The 26,291-nt window shown below is 33.8% G+C and overlaps 1 protein-coding gene across 1 annotated transcript in view; it reads right to left on the reverse strand.

Moving 5' to 3' along the window:
• Nucleotides 1–2,607: 2,607 nt before the first annotated feature.
• Nucleotides 2,608–26,291, reverse strand: part of LOC115448625 (probable cationic amino acid transporter) — a 147,804-nt gene continuing 124,120 nt past the window's right edge. Inside the window, exons 10-18 of the mRNA XM_037444001.1 lie at nucleotides 14,917–15,071; nucleotides 11,570–11,634; nucleotides 11,350–11,450; nucleotides 10,643–10,786; nucleotides 10,151–10,322; nucleotides 9,725–9,852; nucleotides 9,279–9,483; nucleotides 8,975–9,085; nucleotides 2,608–8,614 (exon numbers count right to left, since the gene is read on the reverse strand). Coding sequence (XP_037299898.1) covers nucleotides 8,524–8,614; nucleotides 8,975–9,085; nucleotides 9,279–9,483; nucleotides 9,725–9,852; nucleotides 10,151–10,322; nucleotides 10,643–10,786; nucleotides 11,350–11,450; nucleotides 11,570–11,634; nucleotides 14,917–15,071 — 1,172 coding nt within the window. The 3' untranslated portion in view covers nucleotides 2,608–8,523. The remainder of the gene's footprint in view (nucleotides 8,615–8,974; nucleotides 9,086–9,278; nucleotides 9,484–9,724; nucleotides 9,853–10,150; nucleotides 10,323–10,642; nucleotides 10,787–11,349; nucleotides 11,451–11,569; nucleotides 11,635–14,916; nucleotides 15,072–26,291) is intronic.

Below are 26,291 nucleotides of genomic sequence, written 5' to 3' on the forward strand. Positions count from 1 at the left end.
TTTGTGTTTTTCATTTGGTCCCTAAGTTATCCCTTGTATAGTAAACGAATATGAGGCGTATGCTATGCAGTATAATATTTCTAAACTCATACGTTCAGGGCCCTTATTCTGTACGATAGTGTAAACGCGTAACGCGGCCGTGTCAAGTTATCTCCGATAAATGTGCGTGGAATGGTATTCTGTAAGACAAATTTCTATAGTCCTAAACATGACGCGTTGTGTTACGTGCTTGTTACGCACTGTCAAAATAACGTGCGGGATAGAGAATAAGGCCCCAGTTCAGTGGAAATAAAACTATTTTCCGCATTTAATCGCAGGTTCGGGACTTTATATTCCGCGATAGTTGTTTAAACACTGTGGTATGATTCGAAGGAAGAGTTATATCTCGTTAGACTTAATGATTTCTTAAGTTTACGCGAATGTTAGACATTTAAATTAAACAATTTTACGAATGTAATGACTTACGTAGTGAACCTTAATAATTACAACGATATTTGTATGAATAGAAAATAATCAGATAATGCTGTAAATTTTCAAATAATTTATAAATAAATAAAATGGAAATAAAGTTGCGCTACAACGACAAGAGATAAAAACAATACTTGTAAATTTTTGGTTGGTCACTTTGCCACAAACAGGAAAAACTAAAAAAAAATATTAAATAAGAATATTGATGTACAGTTTAGAATCAATACTTTTATTTTCCCCAGTCGTGCATTGCACAAGACAATTTAATTGGTAATTATAATAATATAATGTAAGGACTCGGGGGTGTTAAGTTGCAACTAACAAATAAAAAACGCATTAATATTGATTTATTAAACACTTTATTCATAGTATGGTTGAACTTATCTAAAGTCGTTTACATATCACAAAAATTTGCTGCTGGTCGTAGCAATGCAACATTCTACATTGGTCCATCGTCTACTCGAGTTAGTACAGACCTTTAAACCGAAATTTACCAAACATGTGACGTCATGCGCCATTTTCTTAATACCCAATGCAATCCAAACGCTTAAACACTCCGCTCGAAGAGTGCTACGATCAGGAACAGTTAACAGCGACAGCGTAAGACAGGTCCAAAATAGGTATAGATAAGTCTAGTTGAATAGCTTAAATATGACCCAATATCGCTTATACTTTACTCTCATTAATATCCAAAGATTCCATAACCATTCGTACCCCAATAAGTAACAATTCGTATCGACTTGTGTCTACAATTTTGAATTACGTTAGCTTTCGTTTTTGGCAAGTGAACAAAATTATAGTAATAATGTACTGCAGAACAAACTTAGCCATGAATGAAACATATTTATACAGCAGCACCGTTGAACGTGCGACTACCAAAACTTAGACTAGTGATTAAATAAAGTAAGTAATGAGATCACATGAAATATTGACTAGAACTCCGAAAATGACAGTCGCATGCCATTAAATACTACAGGGTTACTATGTGATTAATCTCGTACGCTAACACAAATTGTATTAATCACCAAATCGAGTGTACTGATCTGGAATTTACTTTCCAGGCAACGAAAAATCTGAACACCAAGCTTTTAAAACTGTTTCAAGTAGTTCGGTTATATAGGGAACAAATCGAGATACATAACATTTAGTTCTACGTACTATACAAGGTGACACCCACAAGGTTGGCGGGGAACACTGCCATTCTAAATACAGTGTCAGCAGTCTAAAAATATTGCCAACAAAAAACTGTACCATCACTCCAACCCGCCTCCTTGGATGGATGAAACTGTTCTGGTCACTTCGAAACACCAGCGGAACTGTGCAAACTATTGCAATAAAATGAGCTGAGCTCGCATCATCGGCCGTGTGCGCGGTAAAGTGCCGCCAGTGTTGTGAAACAACCACCTTAACATAACATTTCATATGATGTATATAGAAACCCTCATAACGCCTAGGGTTAGTATTAATAACTATCACTATTGCAACAATATAGCCAAAACACCAATTATATAATGTGGAATATTAAATGAGTCAGTCATACTGGACTAAATGAGTAAAATAATCTCTCAAACAAGAAATAAAACAATAAGTTTTTCGATGAACAAATATCACTTAACTAATTTTGTTATTTTAGATGAACAGTGTTAATTGATTATGAGTATACCATCCAATAATAATCGTCCTAAGACGCTTAAATACAAGTAACACCGATATAATGATACGTATATATTGATAACGCTATGGTTATTGATGCTTATTTAGTGATAAATATTGAATATTACCGAGTATTCATAGGATTTCGTCCCGTACAAGTCTAGATATCAAAGTAACGCGCTACTTTCAAGCCAGAATAAATGATTGTCAGGCGGATGTTAACAAACTTTACTTTTTTTGATACTTTACAGCGTCTTTTGTTTTTAATCATATTAATTTATAATTGTCGATGCACGGAATGAGCATGAATATTTAAGAAAATCGATCGCGGAAGAGCCCACTACCCACATTGTATGAAGGTACTCCCGAATTTGCCAATTATATCCAGATTAACGGTACATTTAGTATATTAGTTATCTATATATTATATATAATATGTATATTATCTATTTTTGCAAACGCACACACATAACATGCACACATATCTTTTACATCTATTCTTACCCTAACATTTATTAAGGATGTAGGACGAAATAGGGCAGAACTAAAAGGATTTGGCAATAAAATACCGCACTGCGCCTTGGTCTGTAGGTGCACCGGCCATCTGCATTCAACTGAAATCGAATGCCTATACAATATACATATAGTATCGTATACTATACAGCGAGATAAGATGAAGTACCATGAAGGTGATCTCGCTTCTTAGAACACGATTTAAATTGTTCCATTAGAACTTCAAGATACTGATCTTTCATGAACGCGGGGTCTTAATACTCGTGTGCGAATTAATATTCCGTTTAATTTGGTTGAACCAGAAGTCAACTTGTTATAAGTTCTAGAAACTTATTTGTGGAAGGTGCAGTGCGAGAAGTGCAAACGTTAATAACGCATATTATTTATATCCGCAATTAATTCGAGCATGTAATACAAACAGTTGAGCTTAATTTTCTCAATACCTCGACGTGGTTCAAAGAAGCTGATAGAATGCAATTTATACAAAATTTGCGAAAGCACACTTATAAAAAAAAATCTCGACAGTAATGCTGGGATTTTACTAATTAATGAAGTAGTTTCCGGTTTCATTCGTTCTTAAGTCTAGCTGTACAAACGTCCTTAGTCTAATACCTAGGTTATATTAGTGTATCCTAATTCCCTTGATCAAGATATTAACTAACTCTAACTCATTCTAAGCCAGACGTAATTTAAATCGCGTACAGAATAACCAACTACTCGAATTTACCGGTCAACAACTCTCCTTCCCTTTTTAATACTAGCTTAAATAATTTGAACCGTGTTGTAAGAAATGATCCAATACACGAGCTAGCTAGAATAAAATTATTGATACCAAACTAACAAAAATTGTGGGCATTCTTAATTACCAAAAACATACATTTTATTCAATCACGTAACACGTTGAAATAAAACGAGTTTTTGTTACGTAAAAAACTGTGCACATTCGATAGTTTGGCATTATTGTTTTATTTTGTATTAATGTGACTTGGAGCATTTCTACGCAACACAGTCGACTTATATGACGCCCAACGGCAAAATAGTCACAACACATAAAAATCGTGTTTATAGATATAAACACAGTCAAACTATGCTTAGGTATCGTGTAGAAATGTCTGTGTAATTATCAGAAAATCCGTTTATTTTTTCGTGTTGTGATTCTCTTTTGCCGATGTGCGATAAGTAGCCCAAATCTTTATATTATCTACGTTATTTGCAACAAAACATAAAAAAAAAATCGTCGACTCGAATATAAAAAAAATAAACCCGAAACCGTACAAAACAATAAGTAATCATTATTTAATAACAGATTTCTGGATGCTTAGAAATCGAGTTGCAATTAATAAGAATCATAACAGTTCCTTGCTTCGCCGGAGTCGGGTAAAATTTAGAGAAACTATTAAAATGGGAGCACAGCGTTTTGCAATTGATGTTAAACTTCATGCGAATCTAGTTTGAAACTAGATTTTTTAAGCACAAGAGCACTGGCGACTTCCCTAATCAGGTTGGTAAGAACCAAAACGTGCTAAAGTGGTTTTACAAACTAAAAAACATACGAAATAATAACTTACTAAGTACTTATGTTATGCAAGATATAAATTGCACTTTAAGTTACTCTACAAGAACTTAGTCCACTAACAAAAAAGGTACTTAATTGGTGAATGCTGAATTACTTAAATCTTATAGATGGAAAGCTAATAGACGTTTTAGAGGAGGTGTTTAAAGCAAATTAAAACATTAGTATATATTTTTTTATTTATACCTGAATGCTATAACTTAGGCCTGTGTGCAGGTCTTAAACGACCCTTAAATATTCAATAAAAAAAACCGTTTTTGCATAAAATAATATCTTAGGAATTTATAACCAGATTATTGGTATTTTTGTATATTAGTTATCTATAATACATGTATACCTTATATTGCAAATGCATACACATTCACACACGCACAAACATACCTTTTCATCTATTCTTACCCTAACATTTATTCAGGATGTAAGACGAAATAGGGAGGAACCAAAAAGATGAGGCAATAAATGTCGCACTCACGCCTTGGTCTGAGGTAGGTGGTCCAGCCATCTGCAATCGATTGAAATCGAATGCCGATACTCGTATATAAAGTATCGTATACTATAAAGCGAGATAAGATAAAGTACCATGAAGGTTATCTCGCTACTTCGAACACGATATAAATTGGTTCATTAAAAACTTCAACATTTTGATCTTTGATGAACGCGGGGTCTCAAGACTCGTGTGCGAATTAATATTTCGTCTAATTTGGTTGAACCAGAAGTCAAGTTGTTAAAATTTCTAGAAACTTATTTGTGCATTGCAAATAGTGTTAGCATTAATAGTGCAGTCCCTAATTAATTTGAGAATGCAATACAAATAGTTGATATTAATTTTGATACCTCAATACCTCGACGTGGTTCAAAGAAGCTGATAGAATGCAATTTATACAAAATTTGCGAATCATAGAGGCATACTCACAAGAACACTCGATAGTAATGCTGGGATTCTCCTAATTAATGAAGTAGTTTCCGGTTTCATTCGTTCTTAAGTCTAGCTGTACAAACGTCCTTAGTCTAATACCTAGGTTATATTAGTGTATCCTAATTCCCTTGATCAAGATATTAACGAACTCTAACTCATTCTAAGCCAGACGTAATTTAAATCGCGTACAGAATAACCAACTACTCGAATTTACCGGTCAACAACTCTCCTTCCCTTTTTAATACTAGCTTAAATAATTTGAACCGTGTTGTAAGAAATGATCCAATACACGAGGTAGCTAGAATAAAATTATTGATACCAAACTAACAAAAATTGTGGGCATTCTTAGTTACCAAAAACATACATTTTATTCAATCACGTAACACGTTGAAATAAAACGAGTTTTTGTTACGTAAAAAACTGTGCACATTCGATAGTTTGGCATTATTGTTTTATTTTTTACTAATGTGACTTGGATCATTTCTATGCAACACAGTCGACTTATATGACACCCAACGGCAAAATAGTCACAACACATAAAAACCGAGATTTTAGATATAAGCACAGTCAAATTCCGCTTATCGTGTAGTAATGTCTATGTAATTATCAGAAAATCCGTTTATTTTTCGTGTTGTGATTCTCTTTTGCTCATGTGCGATAAGTAGCCTAAATCCTTATATTACCTATTTTATTTGCAACAAAACATAAAAAAAGATAAATACATTTTTATTGGATCGAACACAAAAACAAAATAGAATAGAAACCATATGAAACAATAACAAATCATTATTTAATATTAATAATAGAATCCTGGATGCTTAGAAATCGAATAGCAAATAATAAGAACCATAACACTTCCTAGCTTTGGAGTCGGGTAAAATTTAGAGAAACTATTCAAATAGCAGCTCTGCTTTTTGCGATTGATGTAAAACTCTATAAGAAATTATTGGATTAATAAAAGAGGTATTTAATTAATGGCTGATAATCTAACTTTAACCGTGTTGTGCAAAATAATTCAACCGCCAAACTGATCAAAATTGAAGTGTTTGGTCTAAACTATCGAAGATGGACTGCATTCTCATTCTCATAATAGACTCTTTTTATTCTAATGTCATTTAGTTCTAACAACTTAGAATAAAATAATTTTCGATACTTTACCACAAATTCTTTAATTTTGACTAGTTTGTGGGTCGGATCGTTTCTGTACAACTAAATTTAACTATTCCCTTATATAACAGTAATTATATCTAATCGTTATAGTAGTATCTTATCTAATCGTTTACCTATGTGTGACCGTTTCGAATTTGCGAAAGCAGTCTTAGAAATCAATCGCTAGACAATAATATCCGCATGTATAGTTCATAAAGATGGTGCTTACATCTAAAAAGGTTTACTACTTGCTTAGGCTGTAACTAAATCAAGAAACTATTTTATTGCGTGCTTACTGGACTCTTAGTAATATTACAACTAAAGTTAAATTACTTAAATAACAATCGTGAGAATATCTTACAAGGAGAAATTATTAAAAACATAAAAATTAACTCCTTACGGTAACGCAATACAAAATAACGGGGACTTTTTTTGGTTTTGTTTTTTTTTTTAACTTATAGTAGGTAACCTTATGAACTATACAGGTTGCTGCAGAAAGTTAACATAGCTATGGCAAAAAACGAAAATGGAGCTTTACTTTCTATTATGTGTACTCGGCTCTAGATTTTTATTTTCCAATACAGACCTGATAAAATAATAATCGGCTTCTTATCTTTGGAGATATTTCTAATAATGGAAGGAAGACAGTATAGACGTTTATAAGTCTTTAAGATATATATTTACCTTAACGAACCCAATTTTTAAATGCATACACAATCGTTAGTCACAAATAATGTCCTCAGTGTGTGACATAAATATTTGTGTATCTTGTAACAACCTGTATAGAGATTTAGAATACAATAAGTGTGTAACGTTAATCCGAACATACATGGTTCATTATGCCTCGGCGATTATTCTTACGACAAAATATGTACAGTTAGCAGAGTAAATGGGCAAATCATGGTGCATCGACGTTAATGAGCATGTTTTACTTCCATTATTCCGTATCAACAATATTGTAGGTCGAATGTTTGAAGATCTTGTTCGGCTCTTACTCGCGATCGATTATCTGTCTCAGCATCTCGACTAGATAGACAATGGCGAAAATATGAAATGTACAAATAGTTAAAGTAAGAAATTCTGACCAACATCAAATAAATAATTCATTTAAAATATTTCTCTCCGTGTTTAAAATAAGAATGTGCGTAATTAATTCACTTAACAATGAACGGGACAAAACTTATATAAAAATAAATTCAACTAACCATCTCTTAAAGACTACGAAAGCAAGAACAAGGCAATAGATTTATAAAATATTGATTTATATTATAGTTACAGTATATCCAAACTATTTCATAATTTTAACGGGTGGAAAGTATAATATTAATTAAATATAGTATAAACTGTCTTGAAAGTTCATCTGATATGTTCTATTTTTTTATTAAAAGGTAAATATAATCTGCATTTTGTCTTCCGTGATGAAAGTGTATAGGTACTCAAATAATATTTAGAGAAGAGTTTTCGTGACAAACATTTCATAAATGAATTTTTGTGTATTTTCTACACGATAGATACCAGAGTTGGAAATTGGAATGTAGGGTGAAAGTCGTAGTTTTAAACATTTATATAATGTGCCATGAGTTGTGCGTGATGGGTCTTTCATAAATATTTTTGTTGCGTCGAGTCCAATGTCTATGTATTTATATTCCCAATCATGAGTATTTAATTTTAAATCGGCCATCAACAGAATTTGTAATCACACACTCGTAATTACAACATTTTCAGTCATATATTATGGTAACTTAAATTAAAAAAATAACTAATGCCTACTAACAACGTAACAATGGGAATACGTGATGGTAAAACAGTGACACCTAACATTAACTTAAACCTAATTTAGAAAACAAACTAAACAGTCAATAACAGTCAATGGCCCAGACCTACTAAAGTTTCACAATATTCGCTTTTTATCATATCATCTAGATGAGACAGACATGCCGAGTGCTTGGTTATCTTAAAGATACGGTTCAAATATTAGTGTATGTTACAATTCAGTTCGCGTCAGAGCCGCGGGAGTTAGTGCTCCCGCATTGTATAAATCGTTGTAGTTACCGCAGTAGAATAAGATGTTGATAAAATATTCAAAGAACTTGCGGATAATGTCATTTCAGGTTTAAGTTGTGAATATTTAGCAGAGAAGTTCAATTTTTCCGTCATTATGTCGTAGGTCTTTGTTGATAAAATTAGGCGACCGAAAACATTTGACAAAATGAAGAAGAAATTGAACTTAAGGGCCGAATAAGCTACGTGTTTAATCGTCCCAGTTGTACGCCGAGTCGGGGTATGCCCATGGTGGGCGGCTGGACGTGTGTGACGTGGTGCTGTTGGTCTTGGCGTTGTAGCTGAAAATAAATAGCAAGTTAAGCTTAGCTGTAAAAACAATCCAACTTTTTAGTGGTGTTATCATCTAGCTTATAAATTTGTTAGTTAATTAAAAGTTTTGAATTTCGGACCTAACTGCCTATACAAAATGTTTTATTTATCCTCTCTAAATATTTTATAGACAAAGTTAAAATAATATAAATAGAAAACAATGCGAATACTCATTTGGTTTCATCATCATCATCATCAGCTACATAAAGTCCACTGCTGAACATAAGCCTCCCCCAAAGATTTCCAGAAAGACCTATCGAAAGCGGCCTGCATCCAGCGTGTTCCTGTTGTTTGGTTTAAGTTATTATTTTTAGGTAAGCTGTTCTCACCGGGACTCCACTTGCTTATATGTGGTGCCAGAGGAGGTCATCGGACCGCGGCTTGTAGATTGTGCGGGCTCCAGTTCAGTCACATGCCAGTTCAGAAGAGGATCGGAATACCTAAAATGTAATGAAGATTGTACGTGTACAGTCCGAACAAAGACAATTATATATTTAATTACCATCATCTTTTGGTAACATTGCTATTAAAATAAAAATAGCATAGCCAAACACAGAGGAATTCGCAACAGTTATTAGTAACTTAGCTAGTTTAATAGAATATTAATTTTCAGTTTTAGCCATGAGAACTTACTGATCAAAGTTGCTGTAGAAGGCATTGTCGCCATCCCCTTCGAAGATGTTGCGATCACCAGTAGGTTTGGACTGACGAGGCGACGATGGCGGAATGGTGGTGCGGTCCAGAGGGTTTGGTGGAGGAGGAGTAACCGCAACCGGCAGAGGAGGGTTGGTCTCCAAATTAGAATTCTTGATGCCGTATTTGAAGTAGACGATGAGGCCTAAAGGTGGGGACATTTTTAAATTAGTTTGAGATTTGAGAATGACGTATCTAATTGTTTGTACTTTATATTATAATGACGATAAACGAGCGGCTGGGCTACCTGATAGGGCCGGATGGTAAGTGATTATTATCTCCTATTACACCCCACTATAGGCTCGTATCTTGCTACATTTCACCATATTGCAAAGCTTGCCACATAAATTCTGCGGTATTTTTAATCTAACAATGTTGTGTCTTACCAATAGCCATCCAGATGGTGAAGCGCACGAGGGTCAAGATGGACAGGTTCAGGATCAGGTAGATGTTGACGATGATGGCGGTCATGGGTACGAACGGCAGGCCTGGCGTAGTGTACATGAGAGCGACCCTGAAAATATCGTTAAACTGTAAATACTCCATAAATAAATAAATAAAATGTGTTAAAATTCAGAGGTATAAAAGTAAATTGAAAATAAAGGAGAAAAAAAGGAGAGCAATGTTGCTGACATAGTAAAAATGTGGAATTTAGATTTTTTACACCTTAATATCTTGGCTATTGACAGTTCAATATCAGAGAGGAGGACAACACAATTTCACCATTCATGAAAATTATAAGACCACTTATAAGATTATAAGACATTTATAAATATTTTCTTACCATTTAACATTTATTAATAGAATCTTACCGGTTCTGTGGTTTCCTGGAAATCATTAGCAGTATCACCAGGATTCCAATGAGCAGCAGGACCATCAAAGCGGTGGTGAAATTGGACTCGCCGGGGTTTCCGTACGCAGCCAGGATGTCGAACAGGAGTACCAATCCGTACATAACACCCACAGCTTTGATCACGAACATACCTGAAATAGAAGGTATGGTGAGTAATCTTGTTATCTAAAACATATCGTAACATGAAGTCATGTTAGCATCTGCGAGGTGGTAGCACTACCACCACACAGATCGATATAACGATTGTAAAGTGTTACTCATGCATTAAACTATTAATTCGACTTAATTTCAACAATTAATTTGTATATAATCGCATCGTAGCACTTTATGATCGTTTGCTAATGAAAGCAGAGGTATAACAAATTCATAAGATTTACATCCAAAAAATATGGTAGACATAATATTAATAAGATACTCAAATAGGTATAGACAGTTAAAACTTTTAACTCACCAGTCTGTTCAGTAGCTGGGCCGAGGTCCACCCAGGGGAAGAGGCCAGGGCACAAGTATGACATCGCGTGGAGTTGCCGAGAGAGGGCGTTGAAGAATCGGCCGCATGCCGTGTTTGACCCTCCCGAGCCGCCGGGCATGGCACCTGGTGTAAAAGACAAGTTAGAAATGTGCAACAAACCTATTGGTAAGTAAACTATCGCATTAAGACCTTTCCGGAACAAAAGTTTTCTTTGTTTAAGACCAATTTAAGGCAGGCGTAGAAGAGGCAACTAAAATTGTAAATTCATTGTTAGGATTTTAATTTATGAATTTGAACATCCCTAAAACCAAATATAAGAAATTGCGTTCATAATGGTTAGCTTTTCACGAAAGAGACGATATTTATGAACGGGTAGTAAATTTCGCTAATGCATATAAGTTACATTTTGGGCTTAGTGTGGCCAGTGGCATTGGGGGATTGTGGAAGTATGAACGGCGCCTTAAGTAAATACAGAGACGAAATCTTAAGGTATATAATATATACACATAACATATATGGCATGACAAATCCTGTGTCGAAACTTCTTATTAGGGTCGAGGGTCTTTTTATTCCTAAACCTTTTATATCGAATTCATGTATAACAATGATTAAGATGTAAATCAATAAATATATTCGCATTTCTGTCGCATAACAGCTGATTGATCAGTACAAAAATATAGACTTACCATAAAATTTGTTCTCACTATGAGTGTTCATCAGGAAGGTGTCATCCCTGCCGAATTCCTCGCTATCATCTCCGGGCAGGGTGTCGTCCGAGTCGGGCGAGCTGTGAATAAGTTAGTGTCGAAAAACCGTACAAAGCAGACAATTATAAAAGTACGGCCGGCCTTTCGCATGGCAGAGGCGAGCCACTCGCAGCGCGAATCGTTGAGCATAAATGGTTACCTTCTAGTTACTCGACGCACCATGACGCGTTGCCCGGACGGCATCATCTGAGCCTGCGATTGTCCCTGGAAAAATGGGAGTTATTTCAATAAGATATCCATCAGATACTAATGTAAAATTATAAATACGATTAAATATATCTAACAATGTATGGACCACAATAATATCAGCCCTGTATACTGTCCCACTGTTGGGCTCGAGCCTCCTTTAACTACTGAGAGGGATTAAGCCTTAGTCCACCACGCTGGCCTTGTGCGGATTGGTAGACTTCATACACCCTCGAAAATTCCTATAGAGAATTTCTCAGGTACGCAGGTTTCCTTCACCGTTAAAGAATTAATAATTTGCAATAATTCACAAACAATATACACATAATATTCAGAGGCGTGTGCCCTTGGGATTGGAACCTGCGGACTTTCATCTCGGCAATCCGTTCCAAGACAAACTAGGTTATAACTACTTATATTTGTGAAAATTATAAAAGTTCCAACTTAAGTTTTTAATAATAAGAGCTTGTGATGTTTAGATCTTCTTTAAGTTATAGATATTCGTAATGATTACCTATTATCTCTGTATCTGATGAGACTTCTACTCCTTTCGGGGAAGAAGTTTTATGTACAGCTTCTTATTACTCACCTTCGTTGTAAAAGAAAATGGACGATTATTTAACGCTTTCAATGCTTCAGGTTTAACTGTGAATTTTCTTGCCTTTATTATCTCTAATAGTATATTGATTATATTATTAAGTACTAAAATATTGTCTTAATGCACTCGTAATTATTAATCGCAAAACTTTTAAATCTTGTTTCAGTAAATCTACCAAACGCGCAACCCCCAAAATTACAATCCAATTTCGTTTTTGAAGAAGGTCTAAGAAGTTTCAACCCGCGCGTAATCACCAAGACGTCTCGAGGCCTCGGCACCAGTGCGTCATTATCACTGGATGTCGCTAAATTGACTTCATTACAACCTATTCCTTGGGAATTGCTTATGTAATTGCTGGAAATTTCTTTGGTTTGAAAGTGGAAATTCTTATTAATTGCAATTCGATCTCTGAGCATCTACGAATCTGTTATTACTAATATAATTTCTTATTGTTTCGTATGGTATCTATTTTCTTTTATTTTTATATTCGAACTAATGAAAATTTATTTATATATTTTTTGTGTTGTTGCAGGTAACATAAGTCATATTAGAATTCAGGCTACTTATCGCACATCGGCAAAAGAGAATCACAACACGAAAAAATAAACGGATTTTCTGATAGTTACACAGACATTTCTACACGATAAACCGAATTTGAGTTTGATTATATCTAAAAATTAGATTTTTTATGTGCTGTTACTATTTGTAGAAATGATCAAACTTACACTAGTCAAAATTAAAACAATAATGCCAAACTATCGAAAGTACACAGTTTTTTACGTAACAAAAACTCATTTTATTCCAACGTGTTACGTGATTGCATAAAATATATGTTTTTGGTAACTAAGAATGCCCACAATTTTTGTTAGTTTGGTATCAATAATTTTATTTTAGCTACCTCATGTATTGGATCATTTCTTACAACACGGTTCAAATTATTTAAGCTAGTATTAAAAAGGGAAGGAGAGTTGTTGACCGGTAAATTCGAGTAGTTGGTTATTCAGTACGCTATTTAAATTACGTCTGGCTTAGAATGAGTTAGAGTTAGTTAATATGTTGATCAAGGGAATTAGGATACACTAATATAACCTAGGTATTAGACTAAGGACGTTTGTACAGCTAGACTTAAGAACGAATGAAACCGGAAACTGCTTCATTAAATAGTAAAATCGCAGCATTACTAGCGTATACACTACCAAGTGGTTGTTGACTCATGTGCCATAATTTAAATATGATGTTGATACGAACGACTTTTCTATCTCCTAAAATCAAAAAAAATGTTTATACCCACTTACAAAATAAATTGCTAAATGCATATATAATGATTAAATTTTACTGAGAAATTAAAAAAAATACACCATTTATTTCTATACGCTCAATTGTAAACTAGCTACTTTACAGTAACTCTTTATAATTCTCGAGATATTATCCAAAGTATTTTCGTTAATTCAAACATAGTAGTGGAAGGATACAATTATGTAATACGAGTAAATTATATCATCAAATCGTTTGAACACTTGATTAGCAAGACAAAGGTAGCGCCCGTTTGAACACTAATTCTATTATAATATTCTGACTTATGTTTTACCTATTAGGCATTAAAAATAACCTACGGAATAATTTAATCCATGCATAAAATTATAATTTATTATTAAATTAAATACATAATGTTATATTTTGTTTGTCTTATAATATTTATATTTTCATTAAACATTTGAAGAGATTTTGTCTAGTATGAAAATAATTTATATTTTTTGTTATAAGCTATGTTTACACTTCAAGATGAAGAATCTACAGCGTTTCTTAAAGATCCGTATTTTTAACGGTTCGCTATGCGCATGTCCGACTGCGGGTGGAAAGCGTAATGAAATTTCTTGACTTAAGTATGATTTAAATCTTTTTAAGATAAAGTTGTTCTAATAATTGTTTAATGTAATTGCAATAAACATATCTGCAATCAATGTTTTAGAAGGGCCTTATAGTTTATTAGAGATGCGCAATCCCTCTGGGGCTTGGTGCATTTTATGTGACTAAAATAGCAGACGCATGTGAAATCTCCATCGCGCATGCTTAAAAATAACGAAAGTTACAAAGGAATTTCTATATTTTTAAATTAATATTTTTTAATTTAAAATGATATTCAATTATAATTGGGCATACAGACATTATAGTCTAAATTAGGTATACACTATTATTCATTAACTATTTTAGCAAAGCCTTTTCAAAATAAGATGTCCACCATCTTGGTAGTAACACTTACCGCCATTTTCTCATGTCAAATTAATGGCGTCAAGATTATTATTGTTTGACTCGATTTTACATAAAGCTAGATTTTAATGTAATAATTGGGTTCCACTAGGATGCTTATGAAAATAAAACTTTCTAAATAACTACGGTTTTACATACGTATAATCATTCACAGTTTAATCTCCATACTTAAGGAAAAAATTATAAGTACTGGCAAGTAAAAAAATTATACAGTAACAGGTCAAAATAGATATGATAAATCCACAATTACAAGAAAAAAAACCTAATAAAACCAGCATTTGCAGTAGGCATTAATAATTAGAAATAAAATTATGAAAATAGACATAAGTATTTGATAGATTGTTAATCTACACACAATATATTAACTGGTACATAAACAAGGCGATTGCGCCTTAAATTTGAAAAACCGAAACAGTCTATTTCTAGATACTTACAGCGAAGGTGGTCTCGCGGACTGCTGTGGCTGTGCCTTCAGGGTCCACGGGCGTCCTTAGGCTCTGCGGCAGGAGCTCGATCAGGTTGGTGGAGTGGGGCTGGTAGCGAAGAACCAACACGCATGTCGATACCAGGGTGTAAGCCAGCAACGTGCCTAAAAACAATTAAGTTAGAATTTCAAGATTAAATATATATTTGTAAGATGTGCTATCGAGACAGCTGGCCTGGTGTGGGTGCTATAGTAGGTAGTCAAACAATTAGTCACTCGGCTGAAGACCTCGAATTACGTTATTTATATTTTAGGAAAACATAAAAAAAAATAAAGCAGCGTGGGAATTTACCTTATTCTATCCAAATGCGGGACGGCTCAGCGGAGCGGCACGGATTACTCGTTGGATGCAGAAAGATTATTTACAACTCCTACAGGTGTTAGAGGTGGTTGGGGAAAGCGGCGGCGGATTTAGGCCGGCCCAGCCCGTCGGCGGGCCGCGCGACCTCACCCCGCAAATATCCGCGCCACTCTGCCAAGGGCTGGTTGCTCATGCAATAACTCCCTATGAAGTCCCGGGTATGTTAACATTGCGCAAATGCTGAAGGCGGGAAAGGGATACAGATATATTCTCGACATCTACCTTTTTCAAAGTAAACAGGTACTTAGTTCGAAACGAGTCCGGGCATAGCTTTACCCGGTAAAAATCAATGAGTTCGAAAACTCGACGAGTGAAAACGACACTAATTATTAACACCTAACGTCGCTTTTAAAACGACGACATAAGATGAGCGTATTGATTGAAGTGTCTCATAACAAAACTAATAAATATAAATAGGACGCGCAGTGCGCAGACACGTTCACTATCTCGCTTTTATCTCAGATTGTGAATATATTCTTTTGTGTTTTTATTATTAAATTAAAATTATAAATTATTTACCATGAGGTCTTTAAAAACAGACATACTTTTAATTACTCACATTATAGTTAAAACAACAATGTTAAATACTTATGTAGGTTAGTACCTATATATTCAAAAAATTTCATAATTTGTCGAATACCATTAACTTAAAATTTCGATTTACCAAAACTTCATCTTATTCTATAATAATCGGCTATTATTAAAACACATCATAACTTATTAAAAGACAATGCAGAGTAAGTCGTTCTGCTGAAAAAGTTGTGTAAAGTTTGCTTAACTTTTTCATCTCTGTGTTCAGCTTAAATGCGGACAATCCGCGTAATCCGTGAAAAATAAACCGAAACGAGATTTCGATCGTTTGTGTTCTGTGGTTCACAAGGATTAAGTCAATCGTGTTATAATAATAATATATAATATCAGCTCTGTATTATTTACTTGCCCACTGCTGGGCACGGGCCTCCTCTACTACTGAGAGGGATTAGGCCTTAGTCCACCACGCTGGCCTAGTGCGGATTGGTAGACTTCACACACCTTCGAAATTCTTATAGAGAACTTCTCAGATGTGCAAGTTTCCTCACGATGTTTTCCTTCACCGTTAAAGCGAATGGTAAATTTACAAAGAATACACACATGATTTTTAGAAAAGTCAGAGGTGTGTGCCCTTGGGACTTGAACCTGCGGACATTCGTCTCGGCAGTCCGTTCCACACCCAACTAGGCTATCGCCGCTTGCAATCGTGTTCCTATTCATTTATTTCTCATTGTCTTTCACACTGTACTCTAATACGTATTAAAAAAAAAATGGGTAGGGGATTTAGTTTCTATCGCATTAATATGATATTTATTTTATGAAATACAGGGAATCAACAATTTTAGTGGCATTTTCATTATGAAAGACATGAAACAATATCCACATTATAAAAAAAATATAGCCAAGAAGCCCTATTTCGCTTATGGAGGCACACCCGTCTTGGCAATTACGAGAGGTAAAATAGTCAAAAAACCTTTTTATGTTTACGGCTATCAAAGCTATCCTTCAATTAGAATAGTCGTATTTAGAAAAAGACGAATTCCCTCCATAGACGGCATAATGCCTCTGACTATACAACTAAAGTCAAATGAATATGTAAAAATTTCGAATAGATAGCTTCTACAAATACCGTTAGTGCGCCGTTTTGCATGGTGCATCGCTTAAGATATTACATATTACAATAATCCTTCAAGTTATTTCTGAGTTCACACAAACGAAGTCGCGGGCTACAGCTAGTAGTATATACTATGGTTACGATCAGTCAGTCGTTGGTTACTGCAAATTTTCCTCTTTGTGACCGGACTGAATTTCAAAAGCGTTTAGACGATTGTTCTCAGAGTCCAATAGTTGACGTCAGGCGTAAAGCCAAGAGTTCGACGATTTAATTAAATGCTGGGTGTCATAATATTGACGATGGTAGTAAAATACAGTATAAGTAACAAATATGCTGTGGTCGCCTTCATTAAAAGTTGAGGTTGTAATTCGTAATAATAAGAGTTATGAATGTATGTATAGATAATAATATCAATTATAGACGTATAATAATTGTTATATCTATTTTTAACCAACTTCAAAAAAGGAGGATGTTTTAAATTCGACGTGTATATTATTTAAATCATGTACATGTTATCCTAACAAAGTCGATTTTGAATATAACAATTGTAATAAAAAAGGCGACAACGGTTCCTTGAATTTGAAATAAACGTAAGCCCTTGATAACTTAATTACAATTATTTGAGAACGTGTGTGTGGTGTGGAACGGACTGCGAAGACAAATGTCCGCAGGTTCAAATCCCAAGGGGACACAGCACTGACTTTCTAAAAAAAAAAAAAAGCATGTGTGTATTCGGTGAAGGAAAACATTGTGAGGAAACCTGCACATCTGAGAAGTTCTCTATAGGAATTTCGAAGTCGTGTGAAGTCTACCAATCCGCACTAGGTCAGCGTGGTGGACTAATGCCTAATCCCTCTCAGATAATAGAGGAGGCCCGTGCCCAACAGTAGGACAGTATATAATACAAGGCTGATACTATATTATAGTATTATAAGCAACTAAACTCAAATCTTACTCCTGCTATTTGCGGTGTTTAGTCAGAAGGTGTGGAAGGCAACGAGCTTTAAAAAACTTGTGGCGCGGATGATTGCATTTTGTCTAGACGTTGCGATATATAAATTTAACGGGAGCCGGTGCCCATATTGAAAAATGGTGAGCGTTTTAATATTGTATAATACTAGTTGCACCATCGACTTCGTTCGTCTAAATTTTATTATAATTATGCCTTCACTATTAAACTATAGTTTTTATTCACACATTAATTGCCAAGGTCATCATTATAGTTAAGCCGTCTAAACGCGGGAGATGAAGTTTTTTTCTATTACCAAGTAATATTATCTGGAATTACTTATTTATTTACTCTAAACTATGTTTGGATTTGATTACTCAGTACATTCTTAGTTAAAAAGTCTATAGTCTTTTGGTTAATTTACTCATTGATAGCCTATAGTTTACCCTACCGACAGCGACTACGGCTTTATTTTAGGCTGATCTATCGACCGGTTGATTAAAATATTTAAAGCCTGACTACCATATGTAGCTGTAATGAATTATTCTTCCACACGCTAGGGTTTATAGATGTTTCACGTCGTCGTAACATCTACAATAAGCTGGTTTCTTTATACTCACTTTTGTTTTTTGGTTATGGATTTCTTGTAAGAAATAATTGAAATACCATCTACCTTTGTTGATGCTTAAATATGTTTCAATATATTTCCTCAAAGGTGTTTAAGTGATTTAGTCTAAAAGCGTAATTGACAGTCAAGTTACTCTCCCATTTACGATATTAGTATGGGTGAAGCATGTCCGAGATGGCCCCTGAGGTAATGTAGAAGGTGATGTCCATAAAACGCGGTAAGTAGTCATAAAACAAGATCAAATATTTGATGGGGTTCCATGAGGAAGTGTGTTTTTCTTAATTATTAAGGCCCAAGTAAGTTAAAACTATTAATATTTTATTATTAAATATTTTTTTATCCGTCGGTTTCGATTAACGATCCCAATCGCTTTTTCTATCTATCGTGAAAATTTACCTAACAATTTTTATGTCTTATTTCGATAGGTTTATTCTGGGTATCAAACCGAAGATAAAAATTAGGATCTTTTATTGAAATTTAACGTAAGTAGAATGATATAGAGCTTTATTTTCTGTTACATATCGCACATCGATGCATTAAAATAGATTGAGTATCAATTCAATTATTTACATGGAGCCGAAGCTTCCACGGCAATTTTAAACATTATCAGAAAACGCAAACAAAAATAACAAAAAAATTAAAAGTAGGAAGTGAGCAACTGTTAATTCATTTTAAAATTATTTGGGATAAGTAGACTATTCCAAGCTTTCCAAAGATCCAAAGATATTTTTTCGGTGCGATAATACTATAGTTTTAGACTTACACAGTACACGTACATCATATTCACATTAAACTACAAAATGATAAAAAAAAAAGAAAAGTGCAACTGGGATTTTTAGCCTTAACTATCCCCATAACAAATTGCTCGCGGTTTCAACGGAGATTGTTTTCCCGGATAAACGACTTTATATTAATTAAAAGTAGTCTACATTCTTTATAGTGTTTCAAAATATTTTCATAGGAAATTTCATCAAAATCCGTTTGATAGTTTTTGAATTTATCGTGTTCAGACATACAGACGCGACGGGGGACTTTGTTTTATGTAAAGATTCTTATTAAATATTCGATGCAAATTCGATCCGCAATGAAACCGCTCACAATCAGCTAGCGTGATAGGTTAACTTGATACGAAGACTTGGCATAATTTTTTATTGTTTATGTTTGGGGTAATAAAGCTATTGTTCTGATGCAAGTTTGGGAAATATGAAACATATTTATACGGTTTTTATTAAACACAAAAAAATTGAATTCTTTTTATCATATCAATATCAACGCCATCTAGTAACGACGAAAAACCTTATGTTGTAACCTGACAATTGCAAAGCCTTGTATCGATACACCAAAATGAATACATTTCTGTATTTCGGGTTTAACTCAACAAATGATGTTTACATCTACTATACAATAACTATATATAAACATTCCTTGTTTAATTATCAGTTCTCAAAATAAATAAGATATCAAACCCATTTGCCATTAAAAATGCAGAAGAAACTGTAACCAGCAACTAGAACCATCGTTGGAGAAAGCTAGCTCCGATAAATATCAGTTACCGCTCTTAAATTACAGATGGCGCTAATAAATATTCGCATCGATGCGCGGCACGTGTGGCATTATTTATGTCCCGGAAGATAGGAATTACCTCGTTTCCATCTTCTCCTTACATAAAATGTATTTTAAAAACTCATTATTTTACGGCATGATTATGACGCAACTTGTAAAAGAATTCAATGTTAGTTAATTCTTCATTTTGACAAAGCCACTTAAAGCAAATATTTTAAAATATTAACTATCTTAATATTAAGTATACTTATAGGAAATTCTTCATATTTCGGAAATGCAGCAAAGATTTTTTTTAGAGCTTTAAATATATATTTTTTTGCTTTGAGCAACGAGATGAGCTTGCCGATTCTCTGATGATAAGCGATAAAGAGTAAAAAACATCATCTAAGATCCTGAATTACAAAGTATTGTTTGGTATTCTACTGCGCTCGCCATACTGAGACATAAGATGTTAAGTCTTATTACTCATATCCAGTAATTACACTGGCTACAATGTCCATTAAACCGGAACACAACAGTACCTACACACTGCTGCTTGACGGCAGAAATCGACATAGCGGCGGTCCTTACCGAGGCGGACTCTCACATATGGGAAGCCTACCACCAGTATTTATAAAAAAGGTATTAAAAAGTTTTGTATTGTACAATTTGACTCACGTGGCTAAAATTACTGCTCCCTTTTTTATCCGTATTGGCCTCCTCTGATTTATATATTTTTCTAAAAGGTACCTACGGATTAAAATACGGCTTACAAAATATATTTACACGACAAATTTAACGGTTAAGTTGAATTTGACCTACAGAGCCGTAAATGTTTAGATAATACACTTTAATCCTTTTATTAAGTCAAATATTTCGCTCTCTTTATATTTTAATTGTAATTATAAAGAGAGATATGAATTAATTTGTTCTAATTAATTATGAAGGAGTGAAACAATAATTAGTTAAAACATTGCTATTTGAAAAGAAAGAGGATAAAAGAATATTTCAATTTAGGCGAAAGTTTAATATTATGGCCGATTCTCTTTGAGCTTGGGTTTAAGTAATTCGTTCTGTAGGTACCGTCTATGGGTCTGTACTCAGCGGGGCGCGAGTTACAGCTAATATAACAATTTTCTATTTTTAATTACCAAAATATTTTTTATTAAACTGTCTAATACTATTAGTTGCAAATAAAAATTAAGAGAGGCACGGAATCTTAATCTAATAATGAAATGAACGAAACAGTTACTATCCAGTATCCACATTATAAAAATGACACAATCAGATTAAACATAATGTATCGTAGAAAAATTATGTTTATTACTTTATGTATCGTAAAGTTCATAGATAACTTGTAAAAATTCGGTTTTTACAAGTTATGTCGATGTCGCAAAGGCTTGACGTTTTCTTACTAACACGATGAATTTATTCTCTAGATATTATAATATTAGTCTGTTAATATTTTACTTGCTATATGATTTAGCCTTTTATATCAATAATCAAAGTGAACACAATATTTTATTATTCGCAAGTAATTTATCCGACACAGGTATCTAGAATGATATCCAATATCCTGTTAAATATTTAAAGGCTATTAATAATTTACGCACAGTTGTAAAATAAATGTTTATGTAACAAACCGCTACTTGTAGGTATGCAAACAAAGTGTATTTATATTAGAACAGTTTAAATATTTTCTGTTTTATTTGCACGCACTTGTTAACTTTAGTCAATCATGAAGCAAAAGCTATATAGTGGCTATGCGAACTACGTTAAAAAAATCTATGACTTTTGGAGCGTCGCAATTAATAGATTTTTTCAATTCCTACTGGGGTTCATGTGTTTGATTCTAAATCCAGGGTTACAGTTATTTATTTATTTATTTATTGGATAAGGATTGCTAACGGAGTTTACAATAATTCTTATAATAACTACACATATTTATAGCTATAATAGCTTACGTAATTGTAACTCTGGTTATAAGCAATCACAGCATGAGCCACAATCTTTAAGACAATAGAAAATGCTCAAGTACTTAGTTTATCAAATGTACAGATAACACTATTACAATACTTAAAAAGAAATAAAAAACTATTTAAATGTAACAATTTGCGATAGAGATCTATAACAAATATTTACATAATATTGATATAATATTTCAAATACAAAACAACCTAATAAATATGTATTATGTAGATATATATAAGTAACAGAAACAAAATTAAATTAAACCTTATACTACAAATTTTAATAACAAAATAAAAAAAAAGGAGAAAATACAAACTTAAGATTCAGCAATGGCTAATATTTTCTGTTTAAATTATGATAATTTATCACCAAATATGTCAATGTCGTAACAGACACTAACTGAGTGATTGTACAGACAGGACAGGCGAGGCACAGGTGCTTGTTTCCCAGTGTTTGTTCTATTGAAGCGAACATGAAATAAGGGTCCAGGTTTGCGAGGTGGTCTATTAGGAACTTTTAATACAAATTTGTTTAATAATGATGGTGCGTCTACTACACCATTCATAATTTTATGGAGGAAGAGTAAGTCCAAAAGGCCTCTTCTCTCGCTTATAGATTGTAATTTAAAATGTTGAAGTTTATCTTTATATGACTTTATGTGGGCAGGTGGTCTAAAACGATAAGACAGATGATAGAGAAGTTTTTTTTGGACATTCTCTATTCTATTGATGTGGACTTTATACTGTGGCGACCAGACAGCACTACAGTAATCTAACTTATTTCTGACATAGCTATTATATAACATTAATGTTGTGGAGGGTTTTTTGAATTCTTTACCGTTTCTAAGGATAAAACCAAGTGATTTGTATGCAGAGTTTAGAACTTTATCAATGTGAACGGTAAATTTAAGTTTTGTGTCAATTGTTATGCCTAAATCATGAATATTAGTGACCTCTTTAATGGGTATGCTAGAAATTATGTATGTTGTATTATTTGTATTGTGTTTAAGAGTAAATTTGATATGGAAACATTTTGTTGGATTTAAATACATCTTATTGGATTCACACCAGAAAGACAGACATTATAAATAATGTTCAATGATATTAAATAATAATAATAAAATTAGCCTGTATTATATACTGTCTCACTGTTGGGAACGGGCCACCTCTATTACTGAGAGGGATTAGGTTTTAGTCCACCACGCTTGCCAAATGCAAATTGGTAGACTTCACACACCCTCGAAATCTCTATAGAGAACTTGTCAGTTATGCAGATTACCTCACGATCTTTTCCTTCACCTATAAAGCAAGCAATAATTCACAAAAAATACACACATAATATTAAGAAAAGTCAGGTGTGTGCCCTTCTGTTTCGAGCCTGTGGCTATTCGTCTCGGCAGTCCGTTCCACAACCAACTAGGCTATCGCCACTTTATCATTAAGATTATTAAATTATTATTGTATCTCCTTGTGCACTTATAGTTTCTACGGGCAAATCAACATTTTACGTTTATGTGTAACTTTTATTTAGTATATCAATATATTCACACCAGTTCATCTAACGCTATCATGCAATAAATATTTCTTACATCTAACTATTTTAATAATTAATATTTGTGAACTTAAATAAACTAAGTGTTCGTCTCTAACAACTCGACCTCAACAACTTTAAAGGATTGTGTGATAACAAAAGTTGGTGTCGACATCTACGTTCCAATTATTGATCCGAAATCAGAATTCAATTTTACCTACTATAGTACAAACAAAGATAATAATAAATAAACAGGTATATGCTCATGCCATTCAGTTTCCATTAGCAAAGTGTAAACCTGAAACTGAGATGAATGTTGGAGTACTGACCATGTAATTCTAGAGGGGTCTATGTCCATTTCATGTTTGGAGCGTGTTATTCGGACGCGCCCACCTCTTGGATTACAGATTCACGCTCTTTGCCTAGAGATGTCCAATTACATGGACCTAATGTGGACAGTGGACGGTGAAGTTTGTTTGTGACGAGAGGGTGTGTTGGTTATTTAGTTAGACTACTGTTGTTTAATGTTTTTATTTTAAAAATTGTGGAGTTCTGTATTGACAATTAGTTTAATGTAACTTAAAAATTGGACGCTGATAAAGCTACATATTGATTTCAGCTATACGCTATACCTATATAAACATAATATGGGTGTAGCAGACTACTATGGGTGTTGGACTAGCACACTGAGGGTCCCGTACAAACTTGTAGATAAGGTATCTAAGTGTAAACGTAAGTCAAACTTGATAAAATTAACTTTGTCATTTGATTTTAATTTGCTTGGAGAACGACAGTTAATGCACCTCCGTAAAAAATAAATCATTTATACATAGACGTTATTTATTTAAGCTCCATCTTTGCTGTGATAACAAGTCTGTTTCCTAGTACCGACGTCATGACAGTCTTCGCAGTGCTTAGACATAGGGCCCTTGTGATTGGCTAATATTGAGATACAACTTGAATCTAGTTGGCCGACGGATAAACAAAGTTGAACGAACAGCAAGCTGTCAGATAAACAAAGCTGAGAAACAGAGTTGTTATCACAGCAATGCTCCGTCCTTAGATCAATAACGTCTATGAATAAGGGAGTAAGTTTGTGAATAGTAAATTTGCCTTTTATGTTATTTAAAGTATATATTGGGGTTTTAATTTTAATTCTTAAAGTGTGCTGTAAAACATTACTTCTTGACGAATTTCATGATTCTAGCTAGCTCAACGGGAAGTATAACAGTACCAATATAGATTTCGATTCCTTTGTGAGATATGCGGTATAGGTAAACGGTCATATCTTTTGATCGACATGACTTATAAGTTTAAGTTTTTCACAGCTGAAAGAGACCGTAGACCCGAACATTTGATATAATTTTTAACTAGATAGCTTACGGTTACGCGACGGTTACGCGTTCCTGAGAAAAAGGGTCTTCACAGACAGACAAATGGACAAAAAGTGATCCTATAAGTGTTTTTTTTAAAGTACGGAGACTTATAATAATAATAGGCATTTTATTTTTATGAACAGCATTAGCTCAGATTTGTACACGGTACATGGGACTTAATTTGGTCAAATACATAATATTTGTACATTTACTTTGCAAAGAGAAAAAGGTAAATATATAAATTCTATGATTTCTTATATCTACGTGAATGTTAGACATTGAAATAAAACTATTTCTCAGTCCCCCCGTGACTATGAAGGTTGCAGTCTTTGAATCGTCGGGAGTATATAATAATATAAAATATCGCGATAAACTTCGACTACTTGTTGACGATAAGTACTAGCTTAGCCAGTACTCTACCAGTTAAAATTAAAATAGGCGTTATAAGAAAAATATTTATTCACATACGACGAAAAACTCTTAGTGACAAGTAAGTACAAAAAACAACATTTTATCGAGGGAACGGAATTTAAATAATTAAAAAACAAAACTAAGTTTTATTAAAAAGTATTTGCATAGCCAACACTCCCCGACCGAGTAAAACAGTGTTTTCTATGCATAAACCTATTGGTCTATCTAAAGTGAAATGCAGATACGAATACCTTTTGTACACACTAGATCTTTTTTATCTTCTCCCGGCCTAGTGCCAGAAATGGCTCTTGTCTAACAATTTTATGTGACGTTTTTGTTATCAAGCGTGGAACGGCCCTCTTTAGACCTTTGTACCCTGAAAGAAATTGATGATTTGCCAAAACTTTGTTAGTTCACTTTGTTTTCTCTCGCGCGAGACAAATTGTTCTTTGTGCGATATTTCTTTCCTTGAACATTAATTATGCCTTAAGTTTCGAACCGTAGATGTTAATAGTATATTTCCGTCTTAAGTATAATGGCAGTAAATAAAAGTAATTATTTCGGTAACAAAATAAAAATCCTGCAGGATGTTACACAAAGTAATATTATTTTTTATTATTATCCTACATGATGTTAGTTATGATATTTATTTTTAAGCAGAATTTTTTGCAACATGAATCTAAGGTAACTACCCGCGGAGACACTGGAATGCAATGACAATAAATTAAATTATACAGGGTTATAAACTCATGGCCTATGGGGACCATCTTGGAAGAGCCGTACAGCAGAATTAGCGTATTTAGGGGGACAAGCCAACTAGATTTTTAACATACGTGGTCCATTGCATGTGAAAACACAACCAGATTCCGACAGCACATAGCACTTAGAAACAGAATATTATACTGCTAGCTG

The sequence above is a fragment of the Manduca sexta genome, chromosome 27 (assembly GCF_014839805.1).
Source record: "Manduca sexta isolate Smith_Timp_Sample1 chromosome 27, JHU_Msex_v1.0, whole genome shotgun sequence".
NCBI classification, from domain to species: Eukaryota; Metazoa; Arthropoda; class Insecta; order Lepidoptera; family Sphingidae; genus Manduca; species Manduca sexta.